The 17,688-nt window shown below is 34.0% G+C and overlaps 1 protein-coding gene across 1 annotated transcript in view; it reads right to left on the reverse strand.

Annotated features, from left to right (window-relative positions):
* The window catches only part of LOC143256640 (uncharacterized), an 89,548-nt gene that overhangs the window by 23,469 nt on the left and 48,391 nt on the right, over positions 1–17,688 (reverse strand). The window contains exons 2-7 of the mRNA XM_076514115.1: positions 16,199–16,316; positions 8,915–8,986; positions 8,112–8,237; positions 3,321–3,392; positions 2,675–2,783; positions 980–1,131 (exon numbers count right to left, since the gene is read on the reverse strand). Coding sequence (XP_076370230.1) covers positions 980–1,131; positions 2,675–2,783; positions 3,321–3,392; positions 8,112–8,237; positions 8,915–8,986; positions 16,199–16,297 — 630 coding nt within the window. The 5' untranslated portion in view covers positions 16,298–16,316. The remainder of the gene's footprint in view (positions 1–979; positions 1,132–2,674; positions 2,784–3,320; positions 3,393–8,111; positions 8,238–8,914; positions 8,987–16,198; positions 16,317–17,688) is intronic.

Here is a 17,688-nt window from a genome sequence, read left to right on the forward strand (position 1 = left end):
CACTAGTTTGAATGCAAATAACACATTGGATATTATTAACAAGTACCTATACGTAGTTTAAACATCACTTGAAAGTTAGATGTTTAAAACTTGATGCATTTGTAAAAACAAAAATAACTTCCCATTCAAAATATTTTTATAAACTTAATATTAGCAAGTCATTATAAAACATTTTTCATTAATTTGGTTTTAAATGTACATTAAAGATACTTTTTCTTATCCTGTAGTTCTTTCAAGTTTCCTACTTACACACTATATTTCCAAAATACTTGATATCGTTTTGTAATTTAAAGTTTATACTCAACAAGAAACTAACAAAATGCTTCAAAATTCTGATATTTTCCTGAACTAACAAGAAATAACAACACATATAAATAAGAGTTATATTTTTTCTCTATCACTGATTGAACGGAACTTAGACAAATATGTAATTTTTAGCTTCACTATATTTTATTAACTAGTATGAATTTTTAAGGTTGATACGGTATTTAGGAAACTACAAAACTAAATGTTATAATTGGCTCTAAAACTACAGGACCTCAAATAAGATTTTGTAATGAAAGAATGTAGAGATGGATAAATCAAGTTACAACAAATTTCACTCAATAAAGCATCAATTTATTCCGTTTCTTATTATGGACCTAAATTAAATGAGAGAATCTGATACATTTCAACTACAATGATCATAATAAAATATATGTGATGGGTAGTATGTTCCATGCTGCAATTGTGTATAACTGAGTTTTATTAAATGTTTCAAATAAAAAATAAAATAATATATTATAATTAAGATAAACTTTCTCTCATATTTTTGATAATTTTTACATAAAACTTTAATTGCAATTTTATAAGATAATCTACAAAAAACCACTTGCCATTTAATAAAAGCTAAGTTGGTTAAAAAAAAAAGATATTTTTATTACAGACATCACCACATCAGTAAGTCAAACTTAACAGTCAAAGTTAATGTTACTGCAACCTTTATGGCTTCAAAATTGTTTTTCTCCACTGCACGATGAAGTGCAGTCCTTCCATCTTTCATTCTGTAATCTAAATGGGCACCACCATTCACAAGTTCCATCAGAACAGCAGCTGGCTGATGCAAGGTCGTCGCTAGCATCAAAGGAGATTCTACAACAATGAAATGCCAAATACTTTTAATTTAATTCTTTATGAGTAGAATATTACTACATCCTAAAAATTACAAAGTATATTAACATTGTTCTGCACATATATTTTATCATTTAGAAAATAAACTAAGGCTGTTCAACTTATGTTGTGTTTTATGTCAATGTTGTAGTGTTGTTAAATTCTAAATTAATGTTTAACAACTGAGGCATAATTTATTAAGTTTCTTTACCATCCCTAAAATAACAGCTTAAGATATAGTTTCAACTATGCCAATATAATGTTATATGTCTATATTTAGGATACACTTTCTGACTTAAACCCTAGTAAAATCCATTTTGTTCTTTGTTTCAAAATTTCATACAGAGTTACACAAGAGGTATCTGTACACAGCCATCCCTCACTTAGTACAGATAGACTAGGAAGATGGCAAATGCAACTAGTCAACAGTAGACACCATCACTATTATAACCCACTCAGTCCCAGAGTATGTAACTCATGTTTGATGACAGGATTAAGGTCATGGTAGATGAAAATAATACAACTCCACTTACATGCAAGCTTCTCTATATTTTTCAGTTAAAATACAAATTCAATATTCATGAAACTAAACAAATGAATGTAGGTAACTGAAAAACATGTTTAATAAACTTACTAGCTTATTAATCAACTCATTTATTCTAACAGCCAATCCAAATGTCCTTGTTGCATGAAATTGAAGTAAACACTTTGTAGGAAGAAAGACTCTCATAACACAGTGCCATCTTAAATCAGTCAATGGAGCTAGTCAATAGTAAACACCATCAACACTTAAGATACTCTTGTCTAATTTAACAGTATAGTATGACCATTACTTGTATAGCAATGTGCAGTCCTGAGATATTGAGTGCATTTTTGCAGCAACAGATCACAGATTATGAATCCTTTGATTCACTGTCTGATCTTGCACATATGATCACTGGAATGATGATAAACTATAAGTGAACAATGGTACATAAAGTATAATTGCATGAGTAACTTTTTTTTAATTCCCAAGTAATGAAAAAAAAACTGTTTAATAATGCATATTAACTTTTATAACCAAAATTTAACAAGAGGCTTACAAGAATTGTCACATTCCTATATACAAGTGCCACTTCCAGCCAATTGTTTGTACTGATTTCTGTAAAGTTTATGCATCAGTTTGTTTCCATCTTCCTTTCTAAGAGTGAGGCATTCAGTTTTACAAAATCATCCACCATCTGCCCTAGCCTAACTTGAGATTTATACTGCTAAAATCATATCCTAAAATTTCAAAACACATTCTAGTCATTAAGCCACTTACTTTTCACCTAACATCAAACCTCCCTCTGGCAAAACAAAAGAAATGTTTAAATGAGAAATGACATAGCCTAAAATTGGTTATGCCACTTAAGAAACTCCACATTGTCTTCTAGTTCATACTAATGAATAATGCTGAAAAATAGCCATGAACATATTAAATCAGTAATTGTAATTTATTCATACTTAAGATTCAAGAATTACATAATTAGAATGAAATGCATACCTCCACTCTCAGGACAGTGAAAATTGGGGTCTAATCCTTTTGCACACAGCTTAATTATTTTATCCACATTTCCATTATTAACATAGTCAATCATTCTCCGAAGATTTGTCTGTAAAATAAATAAACAAATAATGGCCATCAAACATGTATATCATTCAATAATCAAATTATATATCTTAAAAAAATTAAGTGATGAGAAACAAGAAGAAACATTTCATTGAAAAGCTAGTCTACTAAAATTATATATCATTTGAAGAATTTGAAAATATTACCTAAAATATATAACCTTCTGTAATAGATAAATAAAAAAAATCAAGTTATAAATAATATCATAAAGTACTGTATTATTTGTTTCTTAACATGTGCATTATTGGCTAATTTTTTAATAATTTACCTAATACAAAAATTAAAATTTATTTATACATATAAACTAGTTGTTAACACCCTAAAACATGCATATACGAGATAAAAATAAATCTACTAGAAATATTTTTTCATGTACATATACTCTTTCACCAACGAATAGTGGAAAATTACCGTCACATTATAACGCCCCCATGGCTGAAAGGGCGAGCATGTTTGGTGTGACGGTGATTCGAATTTAAATTTATACGTTACAATTTCTAGAGAGGTAAATAATATTTACTCTTGTGTGCAGTTGCTTAACTTGCTTTTCATCAGTGTTCATCGTCTTATAAACACGACGTTTATATCGCAGCTAGAAAGATAAAAATAAAACAAAATTTGCAATTTTTTTAAGTGGCAACAAACAATTTAAAAGTTTTCATTATCATGTAAGGTTAATACTCATAATAACACAATTTAAAAAAATCCATGTTCATAATTTCGTTTCACTGTGAGAAAAACAGCGATATTCAGTATTCATTATCTTACAAACATGAGTTTAATAATGGAATTAACGGATAAAATAGGTTACGGCTTAAAGGACCAGTGTATTCCATAATTTTTAATGTGAGGTACTGTACTCAAAATATATTATGTTAATTATGCAATATTTCACAATACTGAAAACAGATATGAACCACAATCTATCATTACGTTCTTATTTGCCACTGCGTTATACGAATGTGAGGAAATTTCACTGTCCCTCCGTAACTGTACGAGGTCTGTTCAAAAAATACGCGGAGTGTTTGAATTGCGCGGCTCCAGTTGGTTCCAGGAGAATCCGCTTGGTGTCGCTAGGTTCGCACAGATCAGCTGATTACGACGCCATTTCCCGATTGTAGATATCTTCATTTGTGTATTAGCTACGCGGTTTTAAGTGAAGTGCGATTTTTTCGTTTGGCGGATTTCAGAATGAATGACCTGAAGGAGCAACGACTTGCTGTGAAATTTTGTGTTAAACTTCGAAAATCTGTGACTGAAACTTTTGCTATGCTTAACACGGCTTACGGTGATGTTGCTATATGAAGTGAACGGCATGTTTCAAGTGGCATGAACGTTTTAAGGATGGTCGACAGTCCATTGAAGATAATGAGCGTCCTGGACGTCCTTCCACGTCAACTGACGATCCACACGTCGACAAAATCAACACCCTGGTGCGAGCAAATCGACGTCTGACTGTCAGGGAGCTTGCTGAAGAATGTGGGATATCAGTTGGATCTTGTTACGAGATTTTGACCGAAAAATTGAAGATGCACCGCGTTGCTGCGAAATTTGTGCCTCAGAACTCGTGAGTTTTTGGCCAAACACTCGATCGCTGTTCTTCCACCCCCCTACTCACCTGACCTTGCTCCTTGCGATTTTTTCTTGTTCCCCAAACTCAAAAGACCCTTGAAAGGAAGAAGATTTGAGACGATTCCCGAGATTAAGGCAAATGCGACGAAGGAGCTGGAGGACATTACAAAAGAAGCGTACCAGGACTGTTTCAACAAGTGGAAACACCGTTGGGATAAGTGTGTGCGTTGGGGAAGAGAGTACTTTGAAGGGGTCCCAGATCTGTAACTTCTAAATAAAGTACATTTTGTTTTATGACGTCAGTCCGCGTATTTTTTGAACAGTCCTCGTACAAGGTTTATAACTCAGTGACAAGGGGTAAATGCAATGGTAGAATGGAATTCACATTTATATTTAGTATTTTAACAGCTTGCCTGGTGAATAATTCAGAAGAAAAAAAATTAGCAGCGTAAATGTTAGACATTATTGAAATCTTATACAAATATGTATGAAATGTGTTGAATATAATATGCCAAACACACTACACAAATAATACACAGTTCACTATAAGAGGCCTAACGTCTTCTTCCAACTTTTGTCTTGTCCGAAGCTTCTGATGAGGACTGAAATTCCTCGAAACTGGTATCAAACAATAAACTGGGCTTCGTGTTTACTTTTACTATCTCAAACATCTTGAATACTGAATAATTCAGAAAATTAAAAAATTAGCACAGAGACTAACTAATTAACTTAACATTTGTTAAAGTGCGAGTGTATGGTGGTTTGGACTGTTAAGAAATTTTACACGTGGTCACTTTGGTTTGTTTGTTTTTTTGTAATTTCGCGTAAAGCTGCACGAGGGCTATCTGCGCTAGCCGTCCTTAATTTAGCAGTGTAAGACAAGAGGGAAGGCAGTTAATCACCACCACCCACCGCCAACTCTTCGGCTACTTTTTTGCCAACGAATAGTGGGATTGATCGTAACATTATAACGCCCCCATGGCTGAAAGGGGAGTTCATTTGGTAAGGCACTCGCCCGTAGTATAAGAACAAATAATAAAAGTTAAAAACTGAACCAACGATGGGGGTGATTGTATTGATTAAAATAATTATAAATTATTCTCCTTTCATAACTAGTTTACAATATATCTTTTGTCAGAAGTATTTTAATGAATCAGTGATGTCGAGAAAACCCACTTGTAGAAAAAATATATATGTAAAAACGGCTGGTTTGGGTTTGGAAAACTTTTTTTTTAACGTAGAGGAGCGAACAACGTTTCGACCTTCTTCGGTCATCGTCAGGTTCACAAAGAAAGAAAGAGGTAACTGACCGGAAGCGACCACATGTTTGAAAGGGGTTGTGTAATTGAGTGTCGGAATGTATAGGGCGTGCTTATATGTTTGAATATATAATTTTATATTATTTATTTTATTATTGTTATTTATTATATAATTTTTAATATAGGTGTAAAAGTGTTCCTTTGTATTGGTCAGCTTCCGATCAGTTACATCTTTGTAAACCTGACGATGACCGAAGAAGGTCGAAACGTTGTTCGTTCCTCTACGTAAAAAAAAAAAAAAAATTTTTTAACCCAAACGAGCCGTTTTTACATATATATTTTAATAAATATTCAAGCAGGTGTCTTGTATATGCTACCAACATTCTAATTAATATATGTTTAAAGGTCATAAACACATGCTAGTTCTTTTACACAACAGTTAAAAACTTTGGCCCTGTGTATGACACCGTTGAAGAAGGGGAGCAAGCCCATTTCGAGACAGTACTGATTCTTATACGAATTAGGTTGTGTTTTTTGTTGTTATTGTTGTTTTCTATCCCTAAACATGTTATTTCAAATAGTCGGTGACGTATGCTAAGTTGGATTTTGGTATACCACACTAAACTTTTTTTTTTCTGAATTTTAACAGTAAATCAGAATTTGCTTTGTTTTTTCGCTGTTCGGGAGTGTCAAAGCCTACATTCAACTCCAGCAGCCAATCGGAGAAAAACCAGCCCGGTAAACAATCACGCAATAACTGTTATTTGTTTATCTTTTGTTTGTTTCTCTTATTGTCTTCTGAATTTTAAATTATTCTCTGTAATAAACCTTTTCAATTTGAGTTTTGCATATACATTTAAACCATAATTCTCAGGCCTTTCGACTAATTTTCTGTCGTTAGTTGACATTAATTTTTTTGAATAAAAATTCAAATTACACCATCTCTGTCATCTGAGTTTATTTGAGGCGATTAAATTTATCTGTTACAAGTTTTACGTTCGAGTGAAATCTACCAACAGCGCATGAGTAACTTAGGCTGTAATAACCACACGTTTCACTTTCCTAAACTTGATCACTAAGTTAACCCAGAGTACAAAAATTTCACTTAACTAAATTACACGAGTAAGTCAACTCGAACTCTACAAGTTTCACTTGGCTTAATTACATAACTATGTCAACTCTTGCTACAGACGTTTCACATAAATGGCATAACTAAGTCAACTCGTTCTACGTGCGTTTCACTTAGTTAAATAGAATCATTAAAGTTAACAGAATAAAGCCAACTCGTGCTACACAATAAATGTTTCACGTACCTAAATTGTGTGCGTTATAGGAATGTACTTGGCTAAAGCAAAAGAATTCCTTAGAGCCTCAAGTATCTCCACTTAATGCTGGCATGTTAAGATTGTAAACTATGTGACGTAGTCATTTATTGGAATGAAATCAAATGAAGATTGACATACGAAACTACGGGGCCAAATGTTTGTTTTTTGAATTTCACGCAAAGCTACTCAAGTGCTATCTGCGCTAGCGGTCCATAATTTAGCAGTTTAAGACAAGAAGGAAGGCAGCTAGACATCACCACTCACCGCCAACTCTTTGGCTACTCTTTTACCAACGAATAATGGGATTGATTGTCACATTATAACGTCCCCACGGCTTAAAGGGCGAGCATGTTTGGTGCGACTGGGATTCGAACCCGCGACCCTAAGATTACGAGTCGAACGCATTAACCCACCTTGTCATGCCAGGCCCGGGGCCAAATTAGCTGTATTATGTACACTCGTAAAAATTACTTTGAACTTGCAAAGAAAAATATACAAGCAACGAAACATTTATTATCTTCGACATATTAAAAAGTATTAAATTTTGTTTTGGAATTTCGCACAAAGCTACTCGAGGGCTATCTGCGCTAGCCGTCCCTAATTTTGCAGTGTAAGACCAGAGGCAAAGCAGCTAGTCATCACCACCCACCGCCAACTCTTGGGATATTCTTTTACCAACGAATAGTGGGATTGACCGTCACATTATAACGCCCCCACGGCTGGGAGAGCGAACATGTGTTGGCGCGATTCGGGCGCGAAGCCACGACCCTCAGATTACGAAGTGCACGCCTTAACGCGCTAGGCCGTGCCAGGCCCAAGTATTAAATATTAAATAGCGTAGTACAAAAAAAAAAGATAATTTTCAAATGTGAGAAATTATTTTAGTTCGGTTTTATTTCTTCTTCATCATCTTCATGTTCATAGTAGTGTGTTAACTAAACGTTGATAACATTTGCAGTACTTTATTATTTATTATTTTCAATCTACACACACATTCACAAGGCCAAAACAAATGCTCACGACGCCATATGCTGAAAATTGTATTCATTAGAATTTCTACTTATTCTGCACTATTGTAGAAATAAGTGAATAACACTTGTTATAAGAACGATTTCTGTCTAAGCGCCTTAAATATTTATTACTTAACAAACGTACTTCAAGATAACCCACGGGTTCACTAAACGGATAGTCGATCAGAAACCTTTCTTCATCCAGGAACTTCCCTGCTTTCCCGTTCTTCGGAGTTGTAAACAAACCATAGTTGACACTTTCGTTCAGTTCCTGTGAGAACAGAGAGAGAGATTAGTACACTTTGTGTATTTGGAATATTTCACGAAATTAAGGCAACTTGTATGAGAGAATTATCTTATAGATAAGTCGTAACACAGTATTTAAACAGCGAGTGCAAGATATAAACGCCTAACAGTCTTGGGTGTGTGCGTTGAGTTCGAACGAACAAAATAGTGTCTGTCTCCTTCACCAATCCCACTGGTTTGGGAAACGTTTGTTCTGTATGTTCGTGCAAGTAGTTAATAAAAATTTGCATATTATTATAATGTTATTTAAAGATCTTTAAAAAAGCAGTATTATTTCTGATTCAATCAAAATTATATTACACTGATATTTTTACATTAAAAGTTAAATTATTATCATAGCTGAAAACCAAAGGCCTTAGCCATAAAATTTTAATTTTCCACTATTGAGGTTTATAAACGTTAGGTACTCCAAGTGTTTGGAAAACAGATTACAGAGATTTTGTCAACCTAAGTGTCTTTTCCGTTGTTGCTGTTGGTCTCTACTTTGTTCCTATCTCTTTGTATAGATGTTTCGTTTTTTGTAGCCAAGGAAAACGAGTGAGAAAGAACACGCGTTATGACTAACAAAAGCGAACGTTTTTTTTTTTTTCAACTTTTGGATGAGAAAATAGTGAGGAAAAGACTCATTTAAAACATACTTACTTTTGGTAGAGAAGACAGAATTTGTTGTTTAACATCCCACACCAACTCTTCTTGGTGAAACTGAAAAAGCTTCTGAAAAGAGACAAAAATATGATAAAAAATATATATTTTAACAAGATATTACTTGTTCAAAATCTTTTGGGACGCATCAAGCCATCAATTTATTGGTTAAAACTATGTTCCGTTAAGCATAACTACACGATTCAAAACAAAACAAATTTATAACGAAACCAATTCCAAATGTTTTAACATATTTTATTGGCTTATAAAACGAAATGACTCAAATTAGAATTGCAATGTAAAATTATTTTCATACACTTGAAAGTAATGGTATTACCAAATGAGTTGATTGTATTACATATGCAGTAAATATGTATGATGAATGTTATTTTACCATCCCTCACTCTCCCTATATACAGATAATGTACAAGTATCTGTAACATTAAAAGGGTTATTGAGATGATGTTTGTGTTTTCAACTGTCTTCTGAAAATTATTTCCTCAGGAAAACATTAGAAAAACTGGACAAATTTTCACTAATCTTTAGAAACATTTGTTTATTTTAATGCACATAGTACCTTATGTTATAACTGAACTGCTATAAAGCCAAGTTAGAAATTCCAATTTTGTTTCTTGTTTCTTTGTTTGTTTCTGAATTTCTCGCAAAGCTACACGAGGGCTATCTGCGCTAGCCGTCCATAATTTACCAGTGTAAGAATATAGGGAAGGCACCTAGTCATCATCTCCCACCACCAACTCTTGAGCTACTCTTTTACCAACGAATAGTGGGATTGACCGTCACTTTTAATGCCCAACGGCTGAAAGGGCGAGCATGTTTGGTGCGATGGGGATTCGAACCTGCGACCCTCAGTTTACGAGTCGAGTGCCTTAATCCACCTGGCTATGCTGGACCTCTGGTTTCTCTTCTCATCTCTCACACTCGTTAGAGTTAGCAAACAGCAAGTTCTTCGTTTCGTAAGTTCGCTATACATTCGTAGTTCCATCTAAGCGTCGTACTAAGCAGATTACATGACTAACACTTATCTCCCAGTTCTTCCTTTTAGAGTAAAACTTAAATCAGCTGAAAAACTTATTTCTTATGAAACGTTATCTCTGTTCTTGAACACATGGCTCTAATTTTCAACACCCAGCTAAAAAAAAAACGGAGTAAACAACAGGTGACAATTGGCAGGGAAGTAAGACATGCAAGTACGTGTGTGTATCGATATTGATATGTTATTTCTGATCACATTTATAACAGTAACGAAAAATGTTTCTGTGTGTTTGTCCAAACTAATAAAGCGTTAATGCATGTGAGAAGCAGAAGCTGTGTTCATGATTACGAGAAACTCAGTTGAAGTAAAAATGTATTCTTAAGACAGCTCTGTTAACCTGAAGATAACATGAGAAGGTCGAAACGTTGTTCTGTACTGTATTTTAAGTAAAGTTTTAATATTCATACCAACCGTCTTTAGGAACTGTGTTCACTTATTCAGTATTGAAAATGATTCTGTATTTTATACTTAAAATCTATTTTGAGTCACAAACAATACGTAATTTTAATTAAATAGTCAATGTATCATTAGTACTTTTGTATTGCTATATAATATTGGAAAGAAAAACAACCAGCTTCTGCATTGTACTACTTTTCCATAAGTTGATCAACGTTTGATTGTGAAATATTGTTCAAAATAGCAAGTAGTACATATCAAATTCCAGCAAAATTGTTTAGTTATAATTTTACCTTCGCAGTTTCCATACAAATCCATATATCCTTGATATTTATATCTGGACTTCATACAACCAGGCTACGGTTTACTGTGTTCTATCGGTTTCTGTATTCTTCCTGATATCGTTTCACTACTTTTACAGGATTTTTGGAATCACTTTCTTGCTGAAATATGAATCCCTGTTAAACAATTATTTATTCCTGGAGGAATTATATGATTGATAATAACCTGCTGTGCCTGTCTGCAGTTGGTGCACCATCAATTTTGTGTAGGCTTCTAACATCATTGACTGAAACGCAGTACAGATTTGTAATGGTCCCCCCTGTATATTTCAGTGTAGATCTACATTATACGGATCTCTTCTCCATCAACAAAAAAAACTATTATTGTTTGCTGCCAAATAACTTGAACTTAGATTCGTTTGTAAAAGAGTCTTCCTCCAGCTTTGTCATATTGTTTGATGGCCATTCTAACCTTTGATTGGGTTATATCTCCAAACGATCGTTTTTAAGGGCTACTTCAGGTCAATATGACCTCGCTTTTGTAGAGATAACATTCATACCTACATTTACATAATGCATTTACAGCTCTGCTATTGGCAAATTCTCAACTATCGTTGTGTACTATGTAAAGAGCATACCATGAGTTAATTAACATTACTTTGGAAGAGTTTGAACTTTATAATTTTACTGTTTTTACTACAAACAGAACTAGTTTCATACTTTCTTTAGTTTCTGTACAGGTCAGTTTAAAACACATGGCCGAGCGTTACTGAGTTGTTAGTGTGTCGGACACCAACTCTACGGTGTTCGCGTCTTAATCACAAAAAAAAAAAAAATAATTGCTCACGACATTTTAACTTCATGGTTGCATTATAAAGGCGAGAGTTAAATTCCACTCTTTGGTTAAAATAAAGTGGCCATTTGAAATGATGGTGGGTAGCTATCGACTTGCTGCCATTCTTTAAACCTATCAGTTCAAAAGTAAGGATGGCTATGGCAGATAGCCAATGAATATCTTTACAAAAATATTCAAAACGAAAATCTACTGAACCAAGAAATTTTGCTTCATTCTATCACATGGAGCAGCCTTCACCAGCTAAAAGTTAGACCAAGAAATTTTGCTTCATTCTATCACATGGAGCAGCCTTCACCAGCTAAAAGTTAGACCAAGAAATTTTGCTTCATTCTATCACATGGAGCAGCCTTCACCAGCTAAAAGTTAGACCAAGAAATTTTGCTTCATTCTATCACATGGAGCAGCCTTCACCAGCTAAAAGTTAGATTTATTCGATTTTTTCAAGTAATATTTCTGTTCTGTAATGCCACGTGTGCATTCACCACGCCTCTACCAGGAAACATATGGCTGCTTGTACTTTTATGCACAATATTTTGGCGTGACACTGTGTGAATGGATAAATGACAAGCAATCATAGTGTAAGCTATCAAATCATGACACGTTACGGTGTAATTCATTTTTATATTGGGACCATCCCATTACATTTGCATTTTATGCCTATTTGTTTACCGTTTTCATAGTTTCTTCTTATATTAGTGTTATAAAGAAAGCGTGAAATACAAATGGATTGTTTGCTTTTTTTTTAATTTCGCGCAAAGCTATTCGAGGGCTATCTGTGCTAACCGTCCCTAATTTAGCAGACTAGAAGGAAGGCAGATAGTCATCACAATCCACCGCCAACTCTTGGACAACTCTTTTACCAACGAATAGTGGGATTGACCGTCACATTATAATGCTCCCACGGCTGAAAGGGCCAGCATGTGTGGGGCGACCGGGATTCGAACCCGCAACCCTCGGATTGGGAGTCGAACGCCTTAACACGCTTGGTCATGCTGGGCAATACAAATGAAAGAAAAACATATGTATAAATTATATAAAAACAATCTTACTTCAGATGTATTATTACATTTTTAACAAAACGTACTTAGCTTTATCCATGATGGCAATGAATTTCTTAGTCACATTATAGAAAAAACTGGAAGAAATATCACTAATGGATGGCTTTTGTGTGATAAACCTTTGTACCAATATTCCAACTGAACTTGTCTTAAAAACTGTTACTTTTTAGATTGACAACTGTGACAAGTATTTTACATTACACAGACTAGAAGTTATAATTATTTCTGATTCAATGATTCAAGTCATCTTCAAACTAATGAATTGCTACGATGGAATTTATATTTACGTTTATTGAGATGGAAGAAAAATTACATGAAACCGTCGAAAGAAATTTCGAAAATGAATTTCAAAATACGTCAGATAAAACTGTGTGTGTGTTTTTAAAGCAAAGCCGTTTGGGGCTATCTGCTGAGTCCACCGAGCAAAATCAAACCAGCGGAGGACAGATAAAAGTGACAGAGATATTTTGATTAATATTTTGAAACAAATCAAAGACGAACCTACTTTTTTCTTAATATTTTAAATTCTTTACACGAATTTTGAATTCACAGTGGAGCTGAAACGTCAATGAGTTATCACTTACTGATATATCAATAAACAGACTAAGCTAAACATTCTCTACTGACATCTACTGTTTAATCATCAATATTTGAGGAATCAAAATTAGAGCAAAAAATTTTTACAACTGTGACCGATGATAAAAACAAAGATTAGAATAACTGAAAGGGGTTCTATTACATAGGAACTTGATAAATATCAGTATTACTTGAGCCAAGAAACGTCCACGATCAGGAAATAAAATAAAAAGATATCAAAAGTCCGAAAAGGACTGACTGTTTGTTTTTTATACACGAGGGCTATCTGCATTAGCCGTCCGTAATTTAGCAGCATAAGACTAGAGGGAAGGCAGTTAGTCATCAACTACTGGGCTATTCTTTTATCAACGAATATAGCGATTGCCTGTAACATTATAACGCCCTCACACCTGTGAGGGCGAGCGTGTTTGGTATGACGAGGATTCGAACCCACGACCCGCAGATTACGAGTCGAGCACTCTAATCACCTGGCCATGCCGGGCTCCACAAAGGAAAAATCTCTATTATTACTTCACGCATTTCAAATAATTTCAGTATATTCCGTACACATATTGGAATAGTAAAATTAAAACGAAGCTAAAATCTAAAGGACATTGCAAATGAAAAAATATAATACTCAGTCCAAAAATAAAAGTTAGGAACATTTACCATGCGTAGAGTTTATGAGAATAAGAAGATAAAATCAATTGTAAAAGAGAAAAGAACGTATTAACAACATGAAGTGCAAGTTTTGAGTCTTAAAAAATTAATTCAATGAAATCGGGAGAAAAAAAGTAGAAAATTGTGCGAGAGAATGCAAATCCATCGACAACAAATTCTGGATTCATCAAGATGCACCAACCCGTTAATTGAACGTTTTAACAGTTGTCGTCAGGGGCAATTTATCATTTTATATTTTACAAAATATTTTCAAAAATGGAAGCAAAAGAAAAAATAGCTCATAACTTTAAAAAAATATGAAGTTTTTATATGTTTTTAATCTCTTTCACATTAGTATCTTTCTTATGTGACTTATCCCTGAATCACATTTAGAACTACCGTTAATACCTGAAGGCTCCTCACCTTAGAAGACAAATCGCCGTATAAGGAAGTTAAAAGCGAGAAGAGAATACAAAATCGTTCCACTGTGGAGGCAGATATAAAAAATAAAATGAAAAAGATGGTTTATGTAAGGTTAGAATGAGGAGTCAGTTACGCTATAGTTTTTTTTATGAAAAGGGGAGTAGTAAGAGATAAGCAGTTTAAAAAGTAATTTGCTATTGTTAAAACCGATATGTTTATTGTTGTAATGATAATGCTTTTGATTTTACAATCTAGATGTTCGGTAAATTATTTTATCTACAAACAAATTGTTTGTTATAGTAATCTCTACTTGATGTATAATTAGCTATTATAGCTGAAAATATTGAATACAGTAGATGTTCTGTAGAGTTTTTAAATTTCCACGCAGATGGCTACTGAAGATTTCTATAGATAATTGCGAATTTTCCCGCGGATTAAGACCGCCTCAAATCATAGTTTTCGGCAGTACACAGTACAGCGCATAAGCACAAAGATGTGTATCCCATTAGGCCAATCACACGGACGTATCTTCCTGTACCCTTGTACCTCATAACAGAGGATGAAGGCGGCAGATGAAAGGAAAATCGTTTCCTCTAATCCTGCCATTATAAAAGAAAAATATTGATTTTTGGTTTAAGATATTTGCTAAACTATTTCAGATGCTCCGTATCAATGTTAAACCATTCACTAAATGTTATGTTAACCCCGGAGTTTCACTTTAAAAACGAATACGGACAAAACACTGGACTAAAAGCGAGACGTGTTAATAGAACCAAAATTAAAACTTATATATATCGCTAAAAATAATGCCAACCACCCACCGCCAACTCTTGGGCTACTCTTTTACCAACGAATAGTGGGACTGACCGTCACATTATAACGCCCCCACGGCTGAAAGGGCGAGCATGTTTGGTGCGACCGGGATTCGAACCCGCGACACTCAGCTTACGAGTCTAACGCCTTAACCCACCTGGCCATGCCGGGCCTTGGTTTAGACGTAAATGCTCACTTGAAACTAATATACCTAGAGAAAACAGTAACGAATTACTTAGAAACGAACATATCTACACAGCACTTTTAAAACTGATATAACTGAACAGCTAGAATGAAATTCAGTTACGCACTGAGAAATAAATAATTAAGACAATAAAGAAAACACATAAAGAAATAATATACGTGTCATAACAATAAACGAAAGGAGCTTGTTTAGAAGAGACAGACGTAGAAGAAAACACGGTTAAAACACATTTAAGTTATTAATACCCACTAATATCAAGTTCAGAAAAAAACTTGTTATTTACTATAACTTATTTTTACAACTTATTATAGCGCGAAACTAACGTTAATACGATTCGAACATTTTATCAAATGCGATACAATAAGACCATAACTTTTCCATACGGTAAGATGTCCTGTTTTGTGTGTGTTTTTATTTAAATGAAGGACTTGAACAAGGCTTCCTTTGGGTTATTTATTTAATCTGCCGCGTGATGTAAATATAGAATTATTATATTATAATAAATTTACGAAAAGTGTTGAAAGCCATGTGTGGGGTTAAGCGAAGAGATGTCTGAATAAAATATTTATTAACAGCACAAATTATGTCAACTGAATTTTATTTGCTTAAACTACACGCGCTATATCTTGTATTTCTCATGGACCGCTTCATACATCAATTTCTTTCGCGTCTATACTCACGTTTTCCTAGAATACATTAAAGCGATAGTGACATATGTATCTAATGCATAAATAAAACGCTATATTAACACCATCTAACAGTGTATCGTTTCTTTGTTATCTACGATATGAAAACAAGATCGTTTAGAGTCACGGGCCTCCCTTCCCACAAAACACTCCGGAACCCTAGAGGCCAGTGTAGTAGAGCTTGAGAACCGTGGGTTTTGTTTCGTGGATAACCAATCGCAAAAATAGAAAAACAGACAAAATAATTATAAGAGAACAGACAGCAAATTACTGTACCTCGATTTGTAGGTCCGGCACAAAAACACGCACGCTGATAATATCCTCACAAGCCTTGTAACCGCTGTCATCTGATGTTTCCATGGCAACCGCCTTCATGACCACTCAACTTCTACATCTGGAAATAGAAAACGCTGTGTCATGTAAACGTTAAACACAAGAGCCCATAGAACTAACTCACTTCAGGAGCAATAATAAATATATTAGTCGTAAAGTTTGTAACCTTTATATTAAAAACAGGTAAGCAAAAGAATTTAATAAATGTAATAAGTAAATAGTACTTATGTATTACAATGCACCAGTAAACAGTCCTTATTTATTACAATGCGCCAGTCAACAGCCCTTATGTATTACAATGCGCCAGTCAACAGCCCTTATGTATTACAATGCGCCAGTCAACAGCCCTTATGTATTACAATGCACCAGTAAACAGTCCTTATATATTACAATGCACCAGTAAACAGTCCTTATATATTACAATGCACCAGTAAACAGTCCTTATGTATTACAATGCACCAGTAAACAGTCCTTATGTATTACAATGCACCAGTAAACAGTCCTTATATATTACAATGCGCCAGTCAACAGTCCTGATATATTACAATGCGCCAGTAAACAGTCTTTATATATTACAATGCACCAGTAAACAGTCCTTATGTATTACAATGCACCAATAAACAGTCCTTATGTATTACAATGCACCAATAAACAGTCCTTATGTATTACAATGCACCAGTAAACAGTCCTTATGTATTACAATGCACCAATAAACAGTCCTTATGTATTACAATGCACCAATAAACAGTCTTTATATATTACAATGCACCAGTAAACAGTCCTTATGTATTACAATGCACCAGTAAACAGTCCTTATGTATTACAATGCACCAATAAACAGTCCTTATGTATTACAATGCACCAATAAACAGTCCTTATGTATTACAATGCACAAGTAAACAGATACTCAAGGAAAACAAAGGTAGCGAAATAAGAAACTGGAATATCTTAGAGTTCTCTAATAAGTAACGATTTTAATTTAAGAGAAGAAATAAATTTGTTGTTTTTTAATGCCCTATACTACATCACAAACCCTTACAGCAGCTGTATAACCGTATTTTCTGTGGAACGCTCGTGTTTTCTAGGAAAACAGTCTTCACAGGGCTGAAAAAAAATTGCATTTCTGCAAGTGTACATTATTTCGTATATGTATGTATATGTGTGTTGTGTACACACACAAAATGAACTTTAGAACTTTATAAACAAGCTAGTTGTTATAATGTATTTCATTACGTTGAAAGATATTTTGTTATCTTCTAAAAGGGCAAAAATAAAAACTTGGAAAATAATTTTGCTAATTTTATCCGAGTTGAAATCAAAAGAAATCAGATGACACAATTCAGTGCTATAATACCACGACAACAAGTAACACAACTGAAAAAACAAAAAAAAAAAACAACAGAAAAATAAAACCTTGCTATATGTACAGACGG

The sequence above is a fragment of the Tachypleus tridentatus genome, chromosome 7 (assembly GCF_004210375.1).
Source record: "Tachypleus tridentatus isolate NWPU-2018 chromosome 7, ASM421037v1, whole genome shotgun sequence".
NCBI classification, from domain to species: Eukaryota; Metazoa; Arthropoda; class Merostomata; order Xiphosura; family Limulidae; genus Tachypleus; species Tachypleus tridentatus.